A 25,133-nucleotide genomic window follows, 5' to 3' on the forward strand; every position below is an offset into this window, starting at 1 on the left:
ACACTTCGGTATAATTTACCAAATAATGTTTTCAGATATACCAAGTGGATATCTAATCGATTATAAGTCTTATATTTTTGTTTACAGTAATTACAAAGTCGATCCATAAGTGGCAATCCTGAGCCTGTGTGGTTGCATATATTTAGGATAAAGTTACTGTTTCTTCAACAGTTCGTAGTGTCGAAACGAGACGTCCAACAAAATCTTTCTGGGGGTAATATTGTTGGCCTTTATTCGCTGTGAAAGATTATGTGGTGAAACGTATGCACGTTAAACTTTGTTTAATGCATACGAACCAGTGATGTGCGTCTACGCGTAAACAACGATAGTCTACATTCTACACGTAGACTATTTTATTCACGTAGATTAGGTAATCTATGTAAACAACATGACGAAAGGTGATAACTTAACACAGGGCGCCGTGGAATTAAAAGGAAATTATACTGTGTATCAGTTGCTGATGTGTGAAGAGAACTTTTTCATATTATTTCTTCCAAATTCGAACAATTTCTCACCTAGAAACAAACCTAATATAGGAAATATTCTAGTGTTTTATGGGAAAAAGACCACTCTTGCCTCACGACTGCCATCTGTTGTTGTTTTTTTCATACTATTTATCTTCTTCCATAGTTGATGATAGAAGAGAAGAGCAATTTTGTTGTAAATAGGATTCTTCTCATTTCGTTAGGAACCAATATAGTTGAAAATGTCACTTTCCTTTCATGAAAGCCTTGAAAATTAATTTTAATGCACTTTAGATTGTCTACGTAGTCTATGTAAACTACAACCCAATGTAATCTACGCGTAGATTACGTGAGACAACGCATGTAGACGTAAACTTATAGTCTACGGCACATCAATGATACGAACCTTGAAGTAAGCGCGCAGTAGAAGATTTCCGCCTTAAAGGTCTACTTATTTGCTATGGGGCAGCTATTCTATTAGAATGTACAAATATAACACTGTTCCAGATTATGCGAGTTTATTTACATAATGTGCAAGCACAATTAGACTATACATAAATAAAGTTTGTTCGACGATAAACTCGCTGAAAGAAAAGCATTGTCTTCTCACTTAGGCCAGTTTCATGCATATTCGTTTAACTAATTAATAATGAACTAAATCTGTCTTTTGACTGTCAAGTCACTTCTTCACGTAGTATAGAAGAGAAAGATCATGAACAAAATAGAATTGAGTGAGTGCGTGTAAGATCGGAACTCAAAACATTACGGAAAGTACTTATCCTTCTCCTCCATATCGTGGTTCCTCTGACACCTTCACAAAGTGTCTATCTTGAGGAAAACAACTTCCTCTCCCTGGGTCAGAATCCAAAATGCGCTTGCCTTAAGGGCTGCGAGGTCGCACCGAGGCTTCCTTATTACGTCATTGCGTAACCGATTCTGTTGACCTCTGGTGGCAAAATTGACAATGATTCCATCAATCTGGCACAAATGAAACAGAAATACCGTATAAGAAAATGACTGCTCCTCGCGCACTACGGTCCATAAGCGCTGGAACGGTTGTTTATACCGTGTATCTTTTTCGAGAGCTTCACCATAATCTACACTAGTTTCTATGCCAATTATAGTACAGGGTGACTCAAAAAAGTCACTTAACACCCTCGGTACAAGGCCACTGCAGCGCGCAAATGGAAATGGTGATGACCAATCGTTATCAGGCCAAGGGGGAACCACATTGACACCACCCGCACGGTCGGTGGCCATCTAGATGTCCGCCATCTTGAATTCAACTTTAGAATTTTAAAGGGAAGGGGGTGATATGATATATCAAATCAGGCTAGAATTTCACGAGAAATTCAATGGTGAAGGTTTTTTCGACGTATCTTTAACCAGTAAAAAGTTATGACTGAATTATTGTACCAATTTGCTCATTTTCGAGGTTAGAAAAATGCCTTAAAATTGGTTTAGCGCATCGGTAATGCATCGAGATGAAAGTGACGTCTAGGGAGAGAAGTTCGCATACCATTGCACAAGATTTTTATGGGATAAATCCACGAAGAGCTGCGCATTATGAATGGTTGTCGCAAACAATTTACAGTGTGACGCTTCCATTGAATTAAAAGTCCTTCACAGTGACAAGTCTAATGTTTATGTTCATAAGGAAGTTCATAAACAGAATATGCGACCCTTGTCATCTGATAACTAACTTTGGACAGAAACTGCTTCACAACGTCCCCATAGTGTTCTGGTGTTCCTCCCTATTGAAAAAAAACTGTGTAAAAGTACCTTCTTCCATAAGCAAGGATGAAAAAACCGGTTTATTTAACAAATCCAAGTAGCCCTAAGCATTTAAGGTTCCATTGATGGAATATTGACTAACCAATCGTGTTCCACACAGCACGCCACACCATTAACTTACCAGTACTAACCATTCAGCTTTGATCTGTCGAAAATGGGTTATCAGATAAAAAGCATCGAATATTCTGTTTATGAACTTCCTTATGAACATAAACATTAGCCTTGTCACTGTGAAGGACTTTTAATTCAATGGAAGCGTCACACTGTAAATTGTTCGCGATAACCATTCATAACGCGCAGCTCTTCATGGATGTATCCGATAAAAATCTTGTGCAATGGCATGCGAACTTCTCTCCCTAGACGTCGCTTTGATCTCGTTGCATTACCGATGCGCTAACTCAATTTTAAGTCATTTTTCTAACCTCGAAAAGGAGCAAATTGGTACAAGAATTCAGTCATAACTTTTTACTGGTTAAAGATACGTCGAAAAAACCTTCACCATTGCATTTCTCGTGAAATTCTAGCCTGATTTGATATATAATATCACCCCTTCCCATTTAAAATTCTAAAGTTGAATTCAAGATGGCGGACATCAAGATGGCCGCCGACCGTGCGGGTGGCGTCAATGTGGTTTCCCCTTGGCCTGATAACGATTGGTCATCACCATTTCCATGTTGCACGCTTCAGTGGCCTTGTACCGAGGGTGTTAAGTGTCTTTTGAGCCACCCTGTATAACGTTTGTACTGTCCATATTCACATTCACTCTTTCGCGTAGTTTTCATCCATCATATATATCTTTCCCGTCTCTCTCATTCTATCTCCATGTGCCTCTCTTCCTCTCCCTATTTCTTTCTTGCTTCTCTCTCTGAAAAATGATTTATTTGGATTATTTTACTTCGCATTTCTGCTACTTTTGGCTAATTGCGAAGATGAGGATGAGTGAAATTGATGAAGTGACACTCACAAAGATCACCCATGCCCAAGCTGGGCTTCGATCCCGGGGTTCCTGGCGTCGTAGCGCGCTGTGCTTATCACTCCGCCTCGGATGCCGACTGTCTGAAAAATGTGAAAGACACATGGCATAGCTGAAACGCTGTCGCTCTGAAATAAAGAGGTCCTGGCATAGGCGAAACTTCGTGGGGGCAGTAGAGGGCACTCCGCCAATTGGTTGATATTCTTGGGTTAGATCCCCAGTGGAGGCACATTGCATGATGGTTCTGATTTGACTGTAAAGTCTGGTTCAGCCAAAATTAGCACCTCGGAGCATAAAATAGGCTGATCTGCACTCGAATATCAAACACGGTTTGTGGTGAGGGCGAATTTTGCTTGGTGGTTGAACCCCAGAGCCGCTCAAGTTGAAGCTTGCACAGAGTAGCTCCGCTGTTTCCTCCTCTACTTGCGGTCAGTCTGTTGACTTTTACTTGGATGCTCCCGTTCCCTTACATTTGGAGTACCACTTGGGAATGGCACGCCAACTGCGTTGATCTTGAGGAAACTTGGTGCGGAAATGTTGCACACGAATAACAGAATTCTTGATTTGCTTATTTTACTTAGCTTTTTGTGCCACTTTTGGCTAATTTGCGAAGATGTGGATGAGTGATGATATGATGAAATTGATGAATGGACACGCCTAAGCGTCCATGCCCAGGCAGGGATTCGAACCCGGAACCCCTGGCGTCATAGGGCGATGTGCTAACCACTCCGCTACGGAGGTCGGCATTAACAGATTTGTGAACGTGATAAAAGCTCTCCTGTCTGCGGTGGAAGCCATTTTCTCCGTTTGCTCCGCCCACTCTCTTTTTCCCCTCTTCTCTACCGTTATGCGCTACTTTGATCCATAGCTTCCCGAGGCAGAGTTTTGTATGTGGCCGCAAGGTAGACTCACAAAAACGTTTTTGATTTTATCTGTCCAGCTGTACCACCTGGATATCCTTCAATTCGGGAACATCATTTAGTGCTAACCCTATGAATGCATAGGTAATGCATTCCATGCACTCGAAGCTACAATAGAATAGCTGACATGAAGAGCACTGAGTGAGGACCAAAGTTTGCCGTTTCAGAATGGACAAGCAAGCATGAAGAGAAAAATAAAAAAGATGACAAAAAATAAGATTTGTAACATTACGTGCTCGGCAGAGCGGCAACCATGCGGTCTATAGTTTGATTGTTTTTGAAGAATGGACGGCTGTCCGCAAATTACATTACGCACTTCCGGACGAAGGGAGTGTTGGTTGACACGCATGGATGCGTCGTGAAGGGGTTGCCGTCAGTTTTTTCATGTCAATGTCGTGGATTCCTTTTGTTTCATGCTGTGAAACATCAGTCAACTCCGAACGTAGCGTGGCATATTCCATTCTAACATGTTCTTTACTCGTAAAGTATACTAGTTGACGACAGGGACAACATGAAACCAATATGCCATGTTCGTGTACTATAAATAACGCTGTGTAGTATTCTCCGTTTGAAGATAATTCTGCAACAAAAGTGTGATCGTGCTTTGTCACACTGTTCTGTAAACATAGGCGTGCGCAGACCCTCTGATTAAGGGGGGCAAAAGCCATGATGAAAATTCAGTAGGAGAAAGAAAAACCTCATTCCATCTTAATGTTTTATTGTATTGATGGGTACTAAACATTGGGTGTATATAGTAGTGTGTGTTCGGACCCACTGAAAATCACTCTATTAGAAGGATTCTAGCTTCCGTGGCACAAAAGTTGTTTCCCTCCCTCCCTATATTTTCCTTCTCTGTGGTTCAAACTAATTTACATATAACCATGATTTCGTACAGCAGATTCAAATCAACTGCACATAATTTGTTCATTTCCAAGGTGTGGTCAAATTATTCTGAGACCATGTAGGTGTAACACAACTAGGCTGACGAATAAAATGCGTGAGTCTTCGGGGTCCGGCAGAGGAGTTAGATGGTTTTGAAATGTGAATAACACACTTAATTTTCAAAGGTACAGAAATGTATTACTACAGAATTACAGGTTATTGTATGCCATTTTTATTTACCACGACAGTTCGTGTTAAAAAGAAATAAAGCGTATAATTTACTTCTATACACATTCGAAGGCCTTTTTCCTTTCCATTTAAAAGACCTACGTAAGATCTGCCGGTCAGAAGTTGGTAGCCTGTTTAACTGTTTGTCAGCCAAGCAAGCATGGAGCCCTGGAATGTGCAACATCGAGCGTTTGTTGTGGAGGAATTCTTCAAGACTGGAGAATCTGCATTGAAAACGCAGCGCAGCATCTTTTTCAACGTCATTTTCATGTGGCACGCCATGGGCTCGAACACGGCCACGTGGTGACCTATTCATAGCTGATGCTGTCAATCTGAAGTTCTGCACCCACGCGAGGATAGTGTCGCAGCTTGGTACACGCCCATGGCGTGCCACATGAAAATGACGTTGAAAAATACGCTGAGTTTTCAATACAGATTCCCCAGTCTTGAAGAATCCCTCCACATTCCAGGACTTCATGCTTACTGGGCTGACAAACAGTTAAGAAGGCCACCAACTTCTGACCGGATCGCCGATTGTTGATTTGAATTTCTTTCAATTGTTTAAACGGACAAAGCCAAGGAATATAGAGGGACAAAGCGCTGACTCATCTTACGTAGGTCATTTAAAAGGAAAGGAAAAAGGCCTTCGAATGTGTATAGAAGTAAATTCAATGCATCATTTTTTTTTTTGCACGAACTGTCGTGGTAAATAAAAATGGCATACAATAACCTGTATTTCTGTAGTAATACATTTCTGTACCTTTGAAAATTAGGTGTGTTATTCACATTTCAAAACCATCTAACTCCTCTGCCGGACCCTGTAATTTGCTGGAGAACGAAGTGAGATAGTGCAATTACATAGGAAATACACCCGCTGTAGTTCTTTGGAACTTTCGTCGGTTTGAAAACTTTATTTTTTATAAAGAGAATAATATTGTTTAATAACGGTAATAAGATTTATATACACTAACTTTTTAAGTCAGAGTAGTAGGAGGGCCAACCGAGAAGCGTCCGTGACTGTACCCAGTGCTTAAAGTGGTTTCAGTCACGTGACTGTACCCAGTGCTTAAAGTGGTTTCAGTCACGTGACTGTACCCAGTGCTTAAAGTGGTTTCAGTCACGTGACTGTACCCAGTGCTTAAAGTGGTTTCAGTCACGTGACTGTACCCAGTGCTTAAAGTGGTTTCAGTCACGTGACTGTACCCAGTGCTTAAAGTGGTTTCAGTCACGTGACTGTACCCAGTGCTTAAAGTGGTTTCAGTCACGTGACTGTACCCAGTGCTTAAAGTGGTTTCAGTCACGTGACTGTACCCAGTGCTTAAAGTGGTTTCAGTCAATAGCCGGAACGCCAACCACGAATGAACAGACACGAGTAACACTGCTACCGTAGTGGAACCACATGCAAAAGAGCCTGCGCAGACTCGCGACTCCTGTGCATAGTATTCCGGCACGGAGGGGAGGGGCAGAGTGGCCCTTGCTTCCTTGTGGCCCGAGTTGAACGGATGAAGAGGGAAGGTGCTCGAAGGCTTTTGGCCGAAGGTTCTTCCCTTTGTGGTCGCTCTTATCGTTTCATGCACGTATGCTGTAAAAAAGCCTAGATAACTTAGTTTACTGTAAATGTAAGTAATGACGTGCTATATTATTATTTTATTCATTCTCATAATCTTATTCTTAAAAATAAACCTATTACATATCACAAGTAAGGGGCAATTAGAAATATTAGTATTGTTTTATTGGTGGTGTAATTTGATGCCAATGACGGTAGCCGGACAATTGCGATGAACACAGAAGTCAAATGGCGGGTGGACCATTGCGATGACATTTTAAATCTTCTCTCAAATTGAAGGGTGACTTAACACCCCGTACAATACCTCTAACAGGAGAATTACGTGAATATTGATATTTTCGGCTGGGAATTTGCTTCAATCAAGTTCTTGAACATGTGCTAGAGCCAACAGACCACCTTTTGAAGTGTCCCGTTTCCTCATATGGGCGAATACACTTCCCAACTCTCGTCGATTTTAATGTCACGCTTCTTCCTTTTCTGACCTTCTAGATTAAGTTCAATCCGCATGTACTTCTGCTTGGCTCTTGAAGCAGGCCAGAACATCATGCATTTTTGGATGTGGTCTTCCAAGCCACCAATTTATTTTGTTGTTCCAATAATGTTACAGCGTTATTAGTTCTGTGGCGCGTTTGGTTAGGTTAGGTTAGGTTCGGTTAGTTCCTGATCGTCTAGATTGTCCTACCATTAATTTGTAAAATGACCTTCACCGTCAAAATCACCACAGTTGTCATAGATTCCCAATAGATTCTGTGGCCGAGTGGTTAGCACATCGCGCTGCGACGCCAAGGGCCCCGGGTTCGAATCCCGCCCGGGCTTGGTTGGTTGTGAATGCCCATTTATCAATTTCATCACTCATCCCCATCTTCGCAAATTAGCCAAGAGGCACAAAACGCGAAGTAATATAAACTAAATCAGTCAACCAATAACCCTTCCACTCCGAGGGAAGTAACTGGATTCAACTCATCCAATGATGATAATCAACATTTTGAACAACTTTTAATTGTTGCAATGCTCAAGCATCGTTATCGGTGGGAATCATGTGTATCGGTTGAAAGTGGTATCGGCCCACCCCTGATAATAAATCTACCCTTAGAACAGGGCAAATACAAATTGTAGACAGTAGCTCTCCGCTTCTTGTTCAAGTCTTCTGACGACATTATCTTCCGTAGTAATTGTCTTTAGTCGGCACGCCTGCTTTGGAAAGGGTGGCAGTGTTTTTGGGTGGTGTCTGAAATTTCGCCGTCGTTTCCGGTTTCCGCGGTGGCCCACGTTTGTAATCTGCCCCAACTTTATTAGAATTATGCAAATTCCAAAGGAACGCACAAAAGATCTCCGGGCACTCAATTCAGCGTCAACAATGGAGACCGAGTGGCGGGGAGATTCTAAAACGGGGAGCAAGATTAATTTGGTCCGGGTTCTTAATGTATGCGGGCTTCTTGTTTACAATGTACATGTGTACTCTTGAGAAAACACGTCTTTGAAGATGGCGCCGTGAGAGTTTTTTTTTTACCTTTCCGCCATCTTGTTTCCGCTTCTAACCTCTATGTCGGAACGCGAGGAGGGATTTTTGAACGGAAAATGATGGTTGCGAAATACAACACGAGTGAGAGCCAGGGCCCACATATTTATGGTGAATAAGAGATCAAAATTTCCGTACAAAAACTGGGCATATTTCGGGATTAAAGCGAATTTCTGTGTTAAAATGTGCTACTGCGCAGGCGCATACTCCTCGATTGTCACGACACCTTCATGGCGTGTTGCTAAGGAACCTTTTTGAATGCCGAAATACAAATTTTCGTTGTGCATAAGTCTCTATGAAGTTTAGAATAAAATTCCTGTTATTTAATGACTTCCCCTCGTACATTTCTCAATTTGCTTACCTGATATTAAAAGCGATAAATTTTAGATACTTTCATGTTATTTGTAGTCCAAAAATTATAAAATAGACTAACATGAAGACTTCAAAATCAACCACTCATCATATAGTTGTGGTTATAACATGGAAGTAAACAAATTTAGCAAATTTCGCACACATTTCAATATAAAAATGTAATTTCCATAGGAAGCCATTGCCATCCCATTATGGAATTTTGCACACGAATAGTCAATTGATGTCTTCAAATCATATATTTTTTTCAAAAAAATAAAAAAATGGTGTTTTTGAGATTTTCACAAAAACATTATTTCAAGTTTCTTAAAAATTACAAAATTCAAATACCACAGTCATGTTGGATTTCAAATTAAAGCTCATTAAAAGCAGAAAAGAATGACTACAATTTGAGCTCTCTAGGGCAAATAGTTTTTGATCTACAGCTGTTTAAAGATTTCAAAATGTCGTCAAATTTTGGGATTTTTCCTTTTTTGAAAGTCAATATAACTCAAAAACTAAGAACCGAAAAAATCTGAAATTTTGCAGTTTTTGTCCTCTTGATAGGTGCAATGTATAAAAAAAATTAAAAAATCTGAATCCTAAAGGTCCAAAATATATTTTTTTATCGGTTGATTTGACATGGAATGAGCCTTCCAGTAAAAAAAATCAGCCTTATTTTCCTGTTGAGCTTTAAAGCTACGAAGTCTGATCTACACACCTGCAGCAAAAATGTTGTTATTCTCGACATTTCTCTTCCGAGCTGATCGTGTACCCCCTTCAAGTCGTTCATGCACCCCTGGGGGTACGCGTACCACAGTTTGAGAACCACTGGTCTTCGGCACATCACTTGGCTGTGACGATGCTGTTGAAAGTAAATGTAATCGTGACCGTACAATACCATAGAGACCTGACCTGACAAGACTGAACACAAAAGTGCCATTTTAATTCAGATATTGCGAATCTGATTCGCTATTGTAAATTCCAAGCTCATATTTGCACTCACAACTGGACTAAATACAGTAGACTCGCGATTATCCGAGCTAATTGGGACCGAGACCACCTCGGATACGGAAAAACTCAGATAATACGGAGATAATGTGCTAATAGGTCGTAAATGACGAAACAACACTTAAAACTGTATAGTAATTATTTATTACTAGTACAACATAAATGAGAAGATTACTTTTCCCGCTTAGAATAGGCCTACATAGACTTAAACACCACCGTAACAATCGGATACACCGACAATGTAACGAACACGTGCAGCGTGGACGGTGACTTGACTCCAGAAACAATCAGGGGGGTGCGTTATGAAGCGCGATGTTTTCCAACCACTCACTCGGTTAACCCGGAGCCTCGGTTAATCGGGACTCGGTTAATCGCGAGTCTACTGTAGCTAAATACCCACGGGAGTCTGGAGTTTTGATGTATCACGCACCATCCATTTAGTGTGAACAGAAGATTCTCCTATGTTCTCCTAACCACGGCTTCCATCGTCTTTTGCCACTTGGCTGCCTTTCAACAATAAAATCTCGACAAGTGGATGATATTGTGTACTCACACAGAAGAAGCAGACAAGAAAACGAAAGCGTACTATGAACAGGCGGGTGACATATGGAGTGATAGGCGGAAAAGATGAAATTGCCGATCCAAAGAAACATTACGAGATCCTGAGCAAATGGTGCGTGTGAACACCAAAGATTGTATTCTCGCTTCGAAGATCACAGATGTTCATTGAAGGGGGGCAAAACCCTCCTTGTAATATCGAGCTATCGTCTATAACATTCGTATCCCAATATTTCATCGCAATCATACTTTGCTGTGGATGAGTGTTCCGGATGTGCTTTGATTGAATTGCTGTTTTAAGTTCACTTTATGCACAGAAGGCTAATCAGGACTGGACCTACAGTTTAAAGTGGGATCCAAACCACTATGTGCCTCCACTGGGTATCGAGTCCGGGACCCCTTGATTACAAGGTGACGACGTAACCACTACGCCATCGGGGAGACACTACTTTCCTAATTATGAAGCTACAAATTGGAAGTAGTAATGTTTGGATTTGTTGTATTACCTCACTTTTCTGCCACTTTCGGCTATTTTCGGTGATAAGAATGAATTGTTATGAAATGAATAGTTACTAGATGAAATAGATAATCACAATCACAATGGATGAAAGAGCATCACAGATATCCACTGGCTGTGGTTCCAAGTGCCAGAGCCGTGTTATCCTGCACGGTTGCATTTTCCATCATATACTGTGTGGTAGACAGGTTGCCTTTCGAATACGTCACTTCTTACACCCCATAAAATTTCGATTTTCAGTTGTAAGAAACTGGGATTTTGTAATATCGGGTCGTTTCATTTTCATATACTAGTTTACGTAGGAGGCTTCAGATTTTTTATGTTAATATAGTCGTAATGAGACGTTTAGTTAACAATACAGGGTGTCCATAAGGTCTGGAACGAACGGGAGAACTGATGACCAGCACATTTCTGTAATGCGAAACGTGCTCAAAATGTTTCCTTAAATTCTCCTCAAAATATGTGGATCCAGAGCCTATCCTTTCCCGGAGATTGTCCTGGTCCCGGATTTTCACAACATGCGCCTCAGATTTCAAAAGTCCCCATGTAACAGAGTGAGTGAGGTTGAGATCAAGTGACCATTGTGCCCATTCTAATCCAGTGTCAACCCTCAGGATAGCCCTGTAATCCGAAAACAGCACCGCTATTAGTTCTAGATTGATGATCGCCCTGTATTAACGACTAAACGAGATGAGCATTTAGCCGACCTCCATGGCAGAGTGATTAGCACAGCGCACTACGATGCCACGGGTCCCAGGCCCGAATCTCGGCCTGGGTATGGGTGTTCGTCGCGATTAGCCAAAAGTGTAAGAAAGAAAGACTAAATAATAAAAATCAAATTTTAGATAATATCCAACCAAAATGATATTTTCTATTTGCATACGCCATCCTACGAATAATTCCAAATAAATTAAGGGGGGGTAGTAGCACTAGTACTATCCATTATAATTCTACTAATCATACCAATACATCATAAATGAAAATTCCGAGGTTTATAATTCTACCCAATAAACCAAATATTATTCTGGACTTTTGTATATTTTTATTTTATGTTGATCTTGATTAATTTTTATTTCACCTCGCTTTTCTGCCACTTTTGCTAATCGCGACGATTAGGATGTCTGATATGAAATTGATGAGGAGAAAGTCATGGAAACACCCATGCCCAAGCCTAGATTCGAACTCGATGTGCTCACCACTTCCATGGAAGTTAGCTTTTGTTGGTATTCAAACTTAATGAAAATATTTAAAAATCAAATACCATTACAAACCTTATTTCCCAAGGATGTGTCTGTAAATTTTACTTTATTGTATTTTTGTTTCGTGTAGCGCAAAAGAAGGGACATTTGTGTAGATCATAACGCTGACCTTAATTTTTGCAGGTTGTAAATATTCTCCTAGAAAGAGGGGCGGAGGTAGACCACCAAGACAGGGACGGGATGACGCCATTGCTCGTTGCAGCCTTCGAAGGTCACAGGTAAGAGGTTCCTTCTGATTCATCTTCCTTTCTGTTTGAGCAGATGACTATGTTCCCTCTCTGGCCTACAAGTACGTATGTGCAACATTGCTTCTTTGTTGTCTGCAGTGGACAGTACATTGAGTCCACATTATAAGCAATAGTTTTACGCATGTTCTGAAAACACACATGGAGTTTGTATGGAGAAGTTGATTGCTTTCAGAGAAAAGGAAGGGAAAATAGATTTGAGTAATTGATGCCTTAATGAATCATTTACATTGTATTTACTATTGCAATTAATAAGATATATATAAATATAAAGTAAATTTATAATCTCCATTTCTTCTTCGGCCCTCTTAACTTTGGTCTTGCAGCTATTGGTTTCCATTTATCTATGCCATGAGTTGTTCTGCCTACATCTTCTCTTGCTATCTTCACACTGGTCTTCCTTTTGGTCGTTCAACTGTCCGTTTCCATTTAGTCATACTTTCCATTTCGTCCATAAGTTCTGTATGTCCCGTAACCACATGATTCTTTGCAATTTTTATCTGTCTTATTGTATTTCTTTGTCCCGTTAGTTTTCCCAGTTCTTTGTTTCATTACTCTAATCTAAATTAAAAAGAGAGGTGCAATTTATTACATAAAATGGATTATATTAAACTAAAAAAGCTGAAAAAGCTTACTGATATAACACCGTTACTCGAAGAAAATAACTGTTGCTTCCAAATGTTGACATACTTTCAAACTCTGACCTGTTTCTACATTGTCTTGTTCATGCACTCACAAAAGCAACTAGGATCATATTCTCACCTCGAACCTAACTTCACAATAACAACTAGTCCCATTATCTCGCTAATCCTTGACTATATTGTATCCTCACTCGCGTGTTAGTGTATATTTTTGTAATAATGTTAATTTGTATCAGTTTATGTTATCTAATGACAACAAGCATAACCATGTCTATTCATATAGTATGTCCTTTTCTGTTTGTTGTATAAGTGAGTCTTTGTTCTCATCTTTTTTGTCTGTATTTCTTTTTGTGTATGTTTGTAGTCTGCATATTCAATGTGGTTAGGTAGTAAAACAGCCAGAGACTGAACCTCGCCCATTAAAGATGAATTCAATTCAGTCACTTAAAACTCCCCCCACTACTGCTTCACCATTACTGAACAGTACGAAATCATTGATTATAACAAGACAAGTGAAACCTTCAGCTGGTTATTCATTACATGACACAGCAATCACTCGTGGCTTCTTTGTATCCCACATGAGGTGTGAAATATGGTCTTCGCGATGCCACGATCTATTTGTTTCATGTCGCACGTCATGTATACTGGCCTCTTTCCAAAGGCGATGTCGGGCTAAGTGACTGAAATGAATTACGATTCATGGCGCATATTTCAGCAGTATGACTAGCAATCCTTGGTGCATGCCAGTGTCAACGCTGGAATAGTAATTTGTCCGTCTTCAGGTGGCGTTTTGTATTGGTGTGCGGTCCTGGTGTCTTGCCAGCTACAAAGTTGTTTGCCCGGTGTTCATGTCTCTTCGGAACTACAGGGTGGACCTAAAGTCGCCATCGTATCTTTTTTGTTACGTTTTCAATTGTCCCAAGTGTTCAAAATTAGCTGTCTGTAGGTTTTAATTTCAGTTCTATTTGAAATTATGAAGTTTTATATTTTTGGCGATTTGACAGTTCTAATTCACATAAATGTGAGAAATTACACATTATGTCTATGTTAGTTCATATTTTCAAACTTTTGGTGGTGGATAATTTCATTGGCCAATCAATTTTATACTTCGCCATTTAATTTGTCTGTGAGTGTCAATGAGGCGTTACGAATACAAAGAGCGAACTGAACATCGGTGGATTTTTTCTTTCGATTGTGCGAATTTATGAACCAGGAGAACAAGTTGAGTTCGCCTTTCTTTCCCTTTTAGAACAGGATTTTAAGATACCCGAGCTATGGCTCTGTCCGAAAGGTACAAGGTACATACTTGGAGTATTATGGTCTTAGCGGATGTGAGGTCACCTAGTACAGTTCGAAAGCGTCAAGTTCACGAGGTATCAAGACCACAGTGCAGGGCACGCCAAGATTGCAGGCTCGGTCACCTGACAAACAGACTTGCTGTTCATTTTTTTGAAATCGCGGAGGTAGAAAGCCAGCTAGTTGTTTGTTGTAGTTCTTCTAATGTGTGGAAATGTATGTAGAAGTACATTTGCAAATGCTATGTGATTTCTGTGGTGAAAAACAAGTGTTTTAAAGTGGAAAACCAATATGTCCTCGGTTATATCTACTGGTCATATTTGTCGCTGCAGTCGAAGTGCAGTTCGAAAGATTTTCATTTCCAGTTCACAACTTCAAGACCGAACTGCGAGATCATTCTCGAAGTATGCTCGCTTCAAGTACGGTCTTGCACCTTTCGGACACGGCCTATGGAATTGAGCGATGTGGCTCATGTTTCTTCAAATCTGTCATTGTTTAATTCGCTCTTTGTATTCTCAACGCCTTAAATAACACTTGATTAAATTCATGAGAAAAAAAACACAAAAAATCTCTTAGCTAGGACTGGTATCCAGCACCAGAATTGATGACGACTCTCGCTCTTTCCGTTGTTACTTGATGTGAACTCCCTTTGTCATATTAAGTGAATCTTTTACATTTCCATTTGCTAGTTTCATTCGTAGAGCTGAAATTCTTGTCAATGCAAAATAAAACTACGAATGAGACATCTATGCTGAAGGAATTTGCAGAAAAGTTACGACGAGAACTGTAAATAGAAAAGAATCAGATTGCCAATCTTTTCCGAGTAACATAGCCAGTTATATTCAGAAAAGTCTAACACTGTTTTCCTTATGGCATCAAAAGCTCAAGAGGGGAGAAAACTGATTTCCATAATCGGGTAGAGAAGTCGGAATAAAAGTTGGATTTATGCCTCGAGGCTGTGAGAAGACGAATATTCCCAGAGTGGGTTTCACTTGAGATGTGGATGGGGAAGCACAGACAAAACGGTTTTCCAAAAGTGGTAAATTCATGGCTTACAATAGAAAAGCTTTCTCAGCTGCGCCTGCGTCTATCTTAAACAAGTTAGAGTGAAGGGTCCGCAATGGAATTGTAAAATTTTGGAAGAATCGTCAGTTCTTCGTGTAGTAAGTTTAGATCGGATGCGGTTGTGTTTTGTGTTATTCCTTTCTGTGCACAGGCTGTACTGTCCAAGCTATGTCGGTTTACGCCAACGAACACGCCTCGTTGGTATAAGAAAATTAACTAGATCCACCATTCTGCACCCCATCTAATATTTTCCTGGCGTTTCCACTAGACGTCACGTGGAAGTCACTGATAGTCTCAAGATGTTATGATTTAACAGGTTGATGGAGTTAATTTCCCAAGAGCTCTCTGGTACAATTCCCAGTGGAGGCAATGGTTCGGATCCAACTTTGAACTATAAATCCAGTCCCGGTTATCCTGTTGATGCTAAAGTGGACTGAAAACAAACTTTGCCAAACAAAATTTTCCATATGTGTCTTAATTTACGTTGAATTATTGTAGTTTAATATTATATTTTAAAGAAAAACTTCAGAACCATTTTTTTATACAAATTTGTGACGTCACGTGAAAGTTCGGTATACCTTGATACATTTTAGTGAAAAGTTCGAATAACTGAACATTTTGTTCCAGAACATTGCTCATCTATTTCATCAGTAAATGCACTTTCTTGTCACGATTAAAATTAGTACATATTCCAGTTGTGCATTTGGTGTACGTATTAGTTAATCAAGAAAAAGAGCTGATAATAAATAACCAGTAACATTATCGTGGTGTCGAGTTTGTGAAAGAAAGTTATCATGAAATTATGTAGGGAATTCATATTTTTTGTTTACTTTAAATAACAACTTGTTTAACGTGTTTTTTTTATTAATATGTAAAGGTTATTTGAATGTAAAGCACTCGGTAACAACATGGCCAGGAAAACTAGGAATTTTTAATTTACTACTAGAAAGAATTCATGACAGTACGCCCTGGTTTATAATACTCTGTTATGAATTTATTATAAGGTGCTGCAGTTTTAACATACGTATACTTTGAAATGTTACATATTACCTGATTCTCGATTGTAATTTCTCAGGTGTATGACATATAATTTAAAATATTTTAATTCTAAAAATACACCTATTCTGGAAACCGTGTGTGGTGGCGAAACAGAAATTGATCAGGCACCAGAAAGCTTCTGTTATTCAATTTGTTCAGGCTAGATAGTGTTAGCGACTACGTCACAAATGAAGGCTGATTGTACAGATGTTGGCACAAGGATATTTACCCGAGCGTTAGTCTCCAAATCCAAACATTGATACTCAAACACTGCTACGGGCTTCCAAAGTGGCTAGAAACCTAATACGTGGCTTGCAACCGACGCTTGCCTTTGGAACGTTTGTTGGAATGAATCGGTTGGATCCAACAATAGTGGATGGCTTCCGTCGTTGCTGAAATGTACCTTCGTATCGGGACATCTCTCCATTATGTGTCTCGCTCCAAACTGCCTTCGCTGAGGCGGGGTAATTCCAATGGGTCTTATCGTACTCTGGTGGAGCCCATTTTCCATATCTTCTCTCTCTCCCTGCCGTAGAAATTGTACCTCACAAACATTACAGCAGAAGTGTTTTCTGATGGTTTCTCTTACGTAAGCCTTTCAACATCTTGCTCAAAAGTGTTAATGTTTCGCTTCTATAAATAGTTTCAAAATATTATACGATTTTCCAACTTATTGAAAAAGAATGCAAGCGGCAAGAGCGTAAAGTGTGAGTATTTGTAAGTAAGAGCTTAATTTGTAAAGTAAAGTGCTCCCCTGTGTTTTGCACCTCGCCATGAAGGTATGTATAGGGGGTGTGGATTTAGGACCCCCTGCTTTCTTGATCACGGCAGAAGGGTGATCAGCACCACGCCCCTTGCTGCCTTCCCCCCTTACTTTATACGACGCTGGATGGGCGTCGGAGCCGCTTGAACAAGTGGGAAAAAAATCCCGGTTCTACCCCGCCGGGGATCGAACCCGGGCCTCTCGCATGCTAGTCAGAACTTGATTTGTAGGTATTTAAAAAGGTAGAACAAAGAAAAATTAAATTGTTATTGTCATGAAGCTGACAACCAAATCATTTAGATTTTATACACAAATTCTGACAGTGTTATTGTACAAAATTTGCACGTTGATAACTTGGTAGCCATTATGAGTATTGTGAACGGGTACATTTTGAAGGGTTAGGTAAGAGTAAGGCAAGTTTAAACATTATTATTCTGGTTATCGTACCAGTATAGGCGTAGTTTTGAAATTTCTGCTGTTTGCCTTGTTGAGGGCATAACTATTTTGACAATATTCGATTGTAACGGGAAAACAGACTAAAAGTAAAAAAATATCCAAAAATTCACAGAGGAAATCATAATAAAATAACGTTCACCCATAATAAAACTGTTTTATTTTGAAGTTTTGTTGCAGAGAAGTTAATGTTATAAAACTGTAGCGCTGGTGTAGTTCATGCTTCGTTTCTGTAGCTGTTGTATCTGAAGTAGTCCTTTCCGATTCCCAGCTTCCAGCCAGATCAAACAGTAGATATAATTTTACCTTAGATAATGATTTTTTGTGTGTCTTTTTTAATACTGAATGTACAGAAAGGCTGAAGTATAGGTCCTTTGAAGTGATTTTAATTGTTCGTTCCTTTTTCAGGGACGTATGCGAGCTGCTATTGGAGTACGAAGCGGACGTCGACCACGCAGACCACAACGGGCGGACACCTTTGTGGGCGGCGGCTTCCATGGGCCACTCGAGCGTCGTCGAGTTGCTGCTCTTCTGGGGCTGCTACGTGGACAGCATAGACAACGAGGGTCGAACGGTCCTGAGCATAGCGGCGGCGCAGGGCAGTGCGGAGGTGGTGAGGCAGTTACTGGACCGTGGCTTGGACGAGATGCACCGCGACAACGCAGGGTGGACGCCGCTGCACTACGCGTCGTTCGAAGGCCACCGGGAGGTGTGCGAGGCTTTGCTGGAAGCGGGGGCCAGAGTCGACGAGACCGACAACGACGGGAAGCCGCCTTTGATTCTCGCCGCCCAAGAGGGACACCTGCCCATCGTCGCGTGCCTCATGGAACACGGTGCGGTGGTGGACCACCGGTCGCACGACGGGAAGACCGCACTGAGGGTGGCGGCGCTGGAAGGCCACAAGGACGTCGTTCACTTGCTGCTCTGCGAAGACGCCGACGTGAACTACAAGGACGCCGACGGGAGGAGCACGCTGTACATTCTGGCCCTGGAGAACCGGGTACCGATGGCTCAGTTCCTTCTGGAGAGCGAATCCGACGTCGAGAGTACGGATCTCGAAGGCAGGACGCCTCTTCACGTGAGCGCATGGCAGGGACACCTCGAGATGGTCGAGCTGCTTCTCAATGCCGGTGCGGACGTGAACGCGACGGACAACGAAAACCGGACGGCGCTGCAGAGCGCATCCTGGCAGGGCCACACGGCCATCGTCAGGCTTCTCCTCGAGCGGAACGCCATGGTGGACCACACGTGCAACCAAGGTGCCACGGCGCTGTGCATAGCCGCCCAGGAGGGGCACGAGGAGTGCGTGGCGGTGCTGCTGCAGTACGGAGCGGATCCGAGTCACTCGGACCGCTGCGGACGGAACGCGCTGCGCGTGGCGATCAAGAGCGGCCACGACGGCGTCGTCAAGCTGCTGGAAGAGTACGCGGCGGCGAATCCAGGGATCCCGTTGCAGAAGCAGCGCGTAGGTGGCGGCGGAGGTAGCAGCACGACCTCGATGACCTCGGGATCCACGGCGGAAACGAAGCCTTCCTCCGCCGTCCTCTGCCCGCCGGGCCTCGTCTACTCACCCATCGACTCTCCCGAATCGACGGTCGACAAGCGCCGGTCGTTCATCTCCATCGGCAACAACTCCAGCAGCAAGTCGAGCAGCAACTTCACGGGATCCACCAAGTCCTCGCAGAAATCTCAGGTGGGTCTCCAAGAACCGACGCCTCCGCCGACGACGTGCATCCAGACGGGTCCTCAACCGCACCACGTCCCCAACGCGTTGCCCGTGCACCTGTCTTTCACGCAGCAGCTGCAGCAATGCACCCGGACGAAGAATCGACCGATGAGCAAAGTGCTTTCGCCTCTCAGCGAACCTCAGAGTCCCATATACGCGTCGCCCCCTCAGTCGCCGTTGAGCGACGTGCCGAGCGGCCGGCTGTCGCCCCCGCAGCAGCTCTCTAGTCCACAGAACGGCGCCCCGCCGTTGCTGAACCTCCTCTCCGGTGGCCACCTCGAACTCTCCCAACCTCCTCTCCCCAGACTGCCCAGAACGAGCGCCGTCGTGGCCGCGAACCCTGCTTCGACCGCCATCAACTCCCCCTTCGCCATCCCCGGCCAAGGGATGGATCCGAACAAGATAAAGGGCCTCTCCCCGCTCTCCTTCACCCAGGACAGCCACATGAGGATCATCCTCGGAGGTCGAACGCCAGACTCGTCCAAACTCAGGCGCAACGGAATAGTGACCAACCCGAACGTGAAAGTGACTGGGATGTCCGGATTGAGGATCGGCCTAAAGAACGGGTTGGACTCCAGGAAGCAGGCGGCTGGTGGGAGATCTCCTGCGCCTCCAACAACTCGCTCCAATGGCTTCCCCTGGAAGAAAGAAACTCCGCTTTAACAGAAAGGTAAGAGGTTTGTAATTAACCCTCCATCTGTACACCAGGCTCCAAAGAGAATCGAATCCCATTTTATTTGCCAGGCTCTTCCTGACCCTGTACCGTTAATATCTTTCTGCGCACATGCGCATTAGACAATGCAGGTCATTCTTGCCTATGTGTACATTCATTTTGGAGTAAGATGTGTTAAGAGGCGGGAGTGCAGCATTATGCAGATTGAAATAGAACCAGTGTGATTAATTTAATTTTATGTCGCAGCTCACAGGGTCGGTGTACAGAGTTAGTATTTTTGTGTTCTGAATCCTACATTTCTGTTGTTTAATTATTGATGAATACAAAGCAATTTGCACCTTGCGTTCGCCATGAACGTTGCCATTTCAACAGTAATTTTAGCACATTTTCCATATTGACAGTCAAAAGATGAAATGTAAAGGACAGGGTCTGCCTAATCCAGATGTACAGACCATGTATCAAAAATATATACGTACCGACGGAGGGTTAATACGAGAATGTTTCATAATATGTTGATTCTGAAAATGTTCCACACACTTTATACTCTCTCTCTCTCTATAGGGGAAATATTACAGAATGACATCCAAGTAATGATGATTAACAGACAGTAGATTTGTTAAACAATAATATTACAGGCTCTTACAGAAAAATACAAAACTGTATACTCAATTGTATTCTCGATTCCGTAGAATCATCTGAAGTCAAAAATATAATCCAGTTTCTACTCTCCCGACTTCATCATCAAAGAGCTGAAATCATACCTTATCACAACTTTTAAATTTTACAGTCTCTAAACATTTTGTTTTTCTTTTGTCTCTCTCTCAGAAGAACGTTTATATGTGATTGTACTCTGTGGAGGAATTGGTGTTTACGTCATTTTTAGAGGGTCTTGTGCCCCTAATAAGCATGTTTTTCAGGGTTTTCGTTTAAATTTTCCTTGACAACTGTGATTATTAAGAGAAGCGCACTGTATGCGAACATACATAGTTTTGAATGGGACATCAGCCAGCGAACTGCGAAGATTGCTGCCCACACGCTGATTTTCCCACAGATAACCACATTTAGCCTGGGGATGTTTGTGAATGTGATGCCCTAACATTAATTTAGCGTGAGAACACAGGGAGTACAATTTAAATTGCAAATTTGTAATGGGCAACCTTTGTACTGTTACCAAAGCGCTCAACGTGTTGATTTTTTTAGTAGACGCACGACATGCAAGCTGCAGACTGTACTGTGTTTCTTCCGAAACGTTTTGGTATGAACAGAATTGTCTTTCGGAAAAACGCTTAGCGAGGAAACTAAGATCTAAACATTGAGTTAGTGCAGCGTTTTGTGGACATTAGCCGCAGCACCCGTAATTTTCATAATAGGTTTTCTTTGTTTTTCGATATTATTTTGATAAGGTATGCCATGTTAAAAGTTAATGTTGAGATCGGAGGTGATTATGGTCTAGTTTAATTTGATTTTTGTTTCTGACACTTTGCGCGATTTGGGTGATTAGGATGAGTGATGATAGGATGGAATTGATGAAGAAACACTCAAGACCGGGATTCGAACCCGGAACCGCTGGCGGCATAGCACGCTGTGATAACCACTATACCACGTGTCATAGGGTCAAACAGGTCAGTCGACCCCCTTCTGTAAATTTACATCGTTCATTCGATTAAAGAAAACAGGAAGAAAGCCCATGCATGCTCTTGGTAGTCGATAGAAGATAAATCAGTTAATTTCCAACAAAATAACCGAAACAAAAAAAAAGTTCGCTCGAAAAGTACAGTATAGAAATGAAATGTAGATGGTAAGTCAGAATATGATGTTTTCATATTCTTCCACAACCCCCCAAAAAAACATTTTTTTTTATGAGAGAAGAGGTGCTCTCTCGGAACGTAGTGTTAGGATAGGTGTCCTTAGTAGAAACACTACGCAATGAACAATGTTCAATTAACATTGCATGCTAAGTTTTTATTGTTCAGTTTGAAAAGAAACAGACTGTTGTTATAGCGTATGTTTAGTATAGTTTTTTTTTCCTAGTCGAAATGTCAACTGTCCCATCCCAAGTGCAAACAGAACGAGGGTCAAGTATTTCTGTTTCCCGCGCACGATATGGCAACGTTTGCCATGCAGCGTTACCTAGTCGAAGCGTTAACTCTCCCTCTAACGCGATCAAACGCCAAAATTTTATTTTTTACACGAACGATGTGGCAACGTTCACCAAACAGCGTTGCCTAGTCGAAGCAGGATCCTTCGCTTTCAAATGGAAGTTGGCAGTTTATTAATGCCAGTTTTGCACCAAGTATATTACAAAGACGGTGATGTAAATCTCCGAGCATTTCGATTTCTGGCGTTGAAAGTGGCAACACTAGTCCATCTGTCTGATTTTGTGTCCACAGGTGTAGGTAGTGTGGAAGTGACACGTAGAAAAGTCGCCTGCAATATTGCCCGTTTTCCGTTTGGGTAAACGCGTTCCGTCTGATGGTGCACGAAACACGGAAAAGCTATTACCACTCCGACTGGACCACAAGTTCCTAGGCAAAGGAAATGGAGAGGAGGGGGGTGGAGACTCTCTGTGGCTATTAGCAGAATGAGGTACCATAAAGTACGAAGGAGCGGCCGCCACTGAAGTCCGCCTCTTCGTTTCAGGTGAACCGATATGTTCCTGTGCTACGAGTTCTTACCAGTGTAGGCAGGTGAGGGAAAATATTAGTACTCCACCCTCGTAAAGTAAGGGATTAAAGTTTGTGATGCATTTTTTTGTATTTGTATTTCTTTTTATTACCATTGTTTTACGTCGCTTTTCATCCAGTTTTGGTTGATAGCGCCGATGAGGATGAGTTGATGATTAGGTGAATGGGGCATCCACAAAGAACATCCATGCCCAGGCAGGGACGTGAACCCGCGACCTCCGATGGCGAGATCGAAAGTTGACCACTTAACGCGTTAAAAAAAGTTGTTTTTGTAATTGGCATTTTTTTAAAATAAAAGAACAAGGTTACAATAAGATATAAAAATAATTAACCTAAATGTTTCATCACGACAACTTCAGTTATAAAAAAACAAGTTTTAATATGAATGAAAATCCCATCTCAGCTCATAGTGATCGAAGTACGCGTATAAACTAACTGACAGAACTCCTTTATAACTTCGATGTCAGACAATGTTAGAACAGCAGACAACGTTTCCCTATGTTATACTCTCGCTTAAGTCGCTTATCATTATCATTCTGGTCATTTACTTTCCATAATACAGGATTGCCAGAAAAGTAACCAAAATACTGACTGCTTAATAGTACTTTCGGTCACCATTTTTTAGGGCCACCCTGTAATGTGTAGTAAATAGATATAGGCCGACACAGTGTTTCACCAAACTAATGTATGCAACCGCGCTTCACAGATGCGAAGTTGCCACAAATGTATTCACTTTGTAATTATCATAAATAAAATATCGAGTATGTATCCGTTTCGCATAGTAAAGTATTTTTTTTAAAGTCCCGTCTCATTCTTGGCAACTTTCTAATTTCTACAACGTGCACCTGATATCACTGGCTCTTAGAGGTTCTCCAAAATGGCCGACGTTTCCTTAACCTCCCTCCATCTTTCCGCTGATTTAAAAGCACGTTAATTGCCACAGATTAGTCTTGAGGATAAACGGAGCGTATCGTGCACACGGATCAGAGCTAACGAAAGAACCGAATGCCTTGCAACTGCTGGAACAAGAACCCTTTTGCACAAAGAAAACGTGTTGAAGCGCAAAACAAGCCTCCTGGTGGTAGCAGGGGTAATTAATGGCAGTGCCCTGCGAGAGAATGTTATTTATTGTTCTCGGCACCAGTTTGCCAGCTGACCCGATGTTCTTTTTTTCGTTTTTTTGGCAAGCACTCCAGATCGAAGAACAATCTCTGCTGTGCACGCAATTTTCGCATACAATGTGTCACCTGAGCTTTAACTTGCCTTAGGTCATTGGAACCTGCGCCCAGTTTGTTGTCGTTGGCGCCAGAACTGCTAACGGAAATAAATGCGTAGGCGGAGAACATGCGATTGACTTGTCCCGTCTGGATATCACCATACTGTCACGAGCAAAATTCTGTTCTCAGTGGCGGACTAACGACCTACTCCCGTGGACACTACAGTTGTTCCGGCCAGAGAATGCACTTGGAAATTCTATTTTTATCTTTTCTGTCGAAAGCCAAGGAGGGTCACATGAGTCGCTGAACCAATCGGCTTTGTCCAGTTGCCGTGGTGAGGCGTTGCCAATTTTTTCATTTCGAACAGTTTTCGAAACGGGTAACACACTCAACAAGGCCAAGCACGGCAAAGTCGAATGGTTGCTGCAGCGCAGCAGACGAATAGGTCTCCGATTCCCTGCCTCTCCCTGAAATGCGAGCAAAGGAAGCTTGTTGACAGGAAGATGTGTCGTGGACGACTGGACAAATATCAGGCGTGTAACAACAGGTAGCAACACTGCTTTTGCCCCCCTTGAAGTGGAGGCGGAAAGTCTGGGTTTCCTCAAGTCCATTCTTTAGTCGGGCGGACTTTAGCGTACGCAGAATTTTTTTCAGAGGGTCTGGAATTGTAAAAGTGGATATCGCATACCTGCGTTCTGGGTACACTACAAAATATTTCGTAATTGTGTCATTTTTAACCTGTATTTTAAAAGTTGTTCAATGACAAAATATTGTAATCGGCAGTCCTTTTGTGGAGAGTTTGAATTCACCACTCTGGCTTCTTTTCGACAGTTTTTTACTGCCTTCATTTTAAAATTTTGATTTTTTTCAATTCTTTAGACCCTTCAGCTCCCCCCTCCTCTTGCGTACGCTAGTGCTATTCGTTGAAAGTTTACTGTTAATTTTGGTTCAGTTCAGGATGAAAATTTTAAACCCTGGAGGAAAAAAAAAAAACACAACCAGTGTAACCCTTATCCGGGCAAGCTATTTTTGTAATGTGTCGGGTCAAGCAGTGTCTGTCGGATACTGCATTGTTTTAAATGGATCTTGCCCTTCTAATGCGAGTTTTTTTTATGTTTCATCGCTGTGGAAAGAAGCGAGTGACATGATATTTAACCTAATCATCATTGTTATGTCCATAATTCATTCCCAAACTTTTCCGGTGGCGGCGCCACCCCCGTTGTATCCCTAAATAATTTCGTTCGTCATTTGGTTGCCCTGAGATTTACATTGGAGCCGGAGCTCTATGGGAT

The 25,133-nt window shown here is 41.9% G+C and overlaps 1 protein-coding gene across 2 annotated transcripts in view; it reads left to right on the forward strand.

Moving 5' to 3' along the window:
* The window catches only part of LOC145986659 (uncharacterized), a 507,557-nt gene that overhangs the window by 461,152 nt on the left and 21,272 nt on the right, over window positions 1–25,133 (forward strand). For both annotated transcript variants that reach the window (XM_083120938.1, XM_083120939.1), the window contains exons 3-4: window positions 12,164–12,258; window positions 17,950–19,937. In XM_083120938.1, coding sequence (XP_082977064.1) covers window positions 12,164–12,258; window positions 17,950–19,930 — 2,076 coding nt within the window. In that variant the 3' untranslated portion in view covers window positions 19,931–19,937. The remainder of the gene's footprint in view (window positions 1–12,163; window positions 12,259–17,949; window positions 19,938–25,133) is intronic.

Source organism: Lepisma saccharinum, chromosome 4 (assembly GCF_977018435.1).
Source record: "Lepisma saccharinum chromosome 4, izLepSacc3.1, whole genome shotgun sequence".
In the NCBI taxonomy this organism is placed as follows: domain Eukaryota; kingdom Metazoa; phylum Arthropoda; class Insecta; order Zygentoma; family Lepismatidae; genus Lepisma; species Lepisma saccharinum.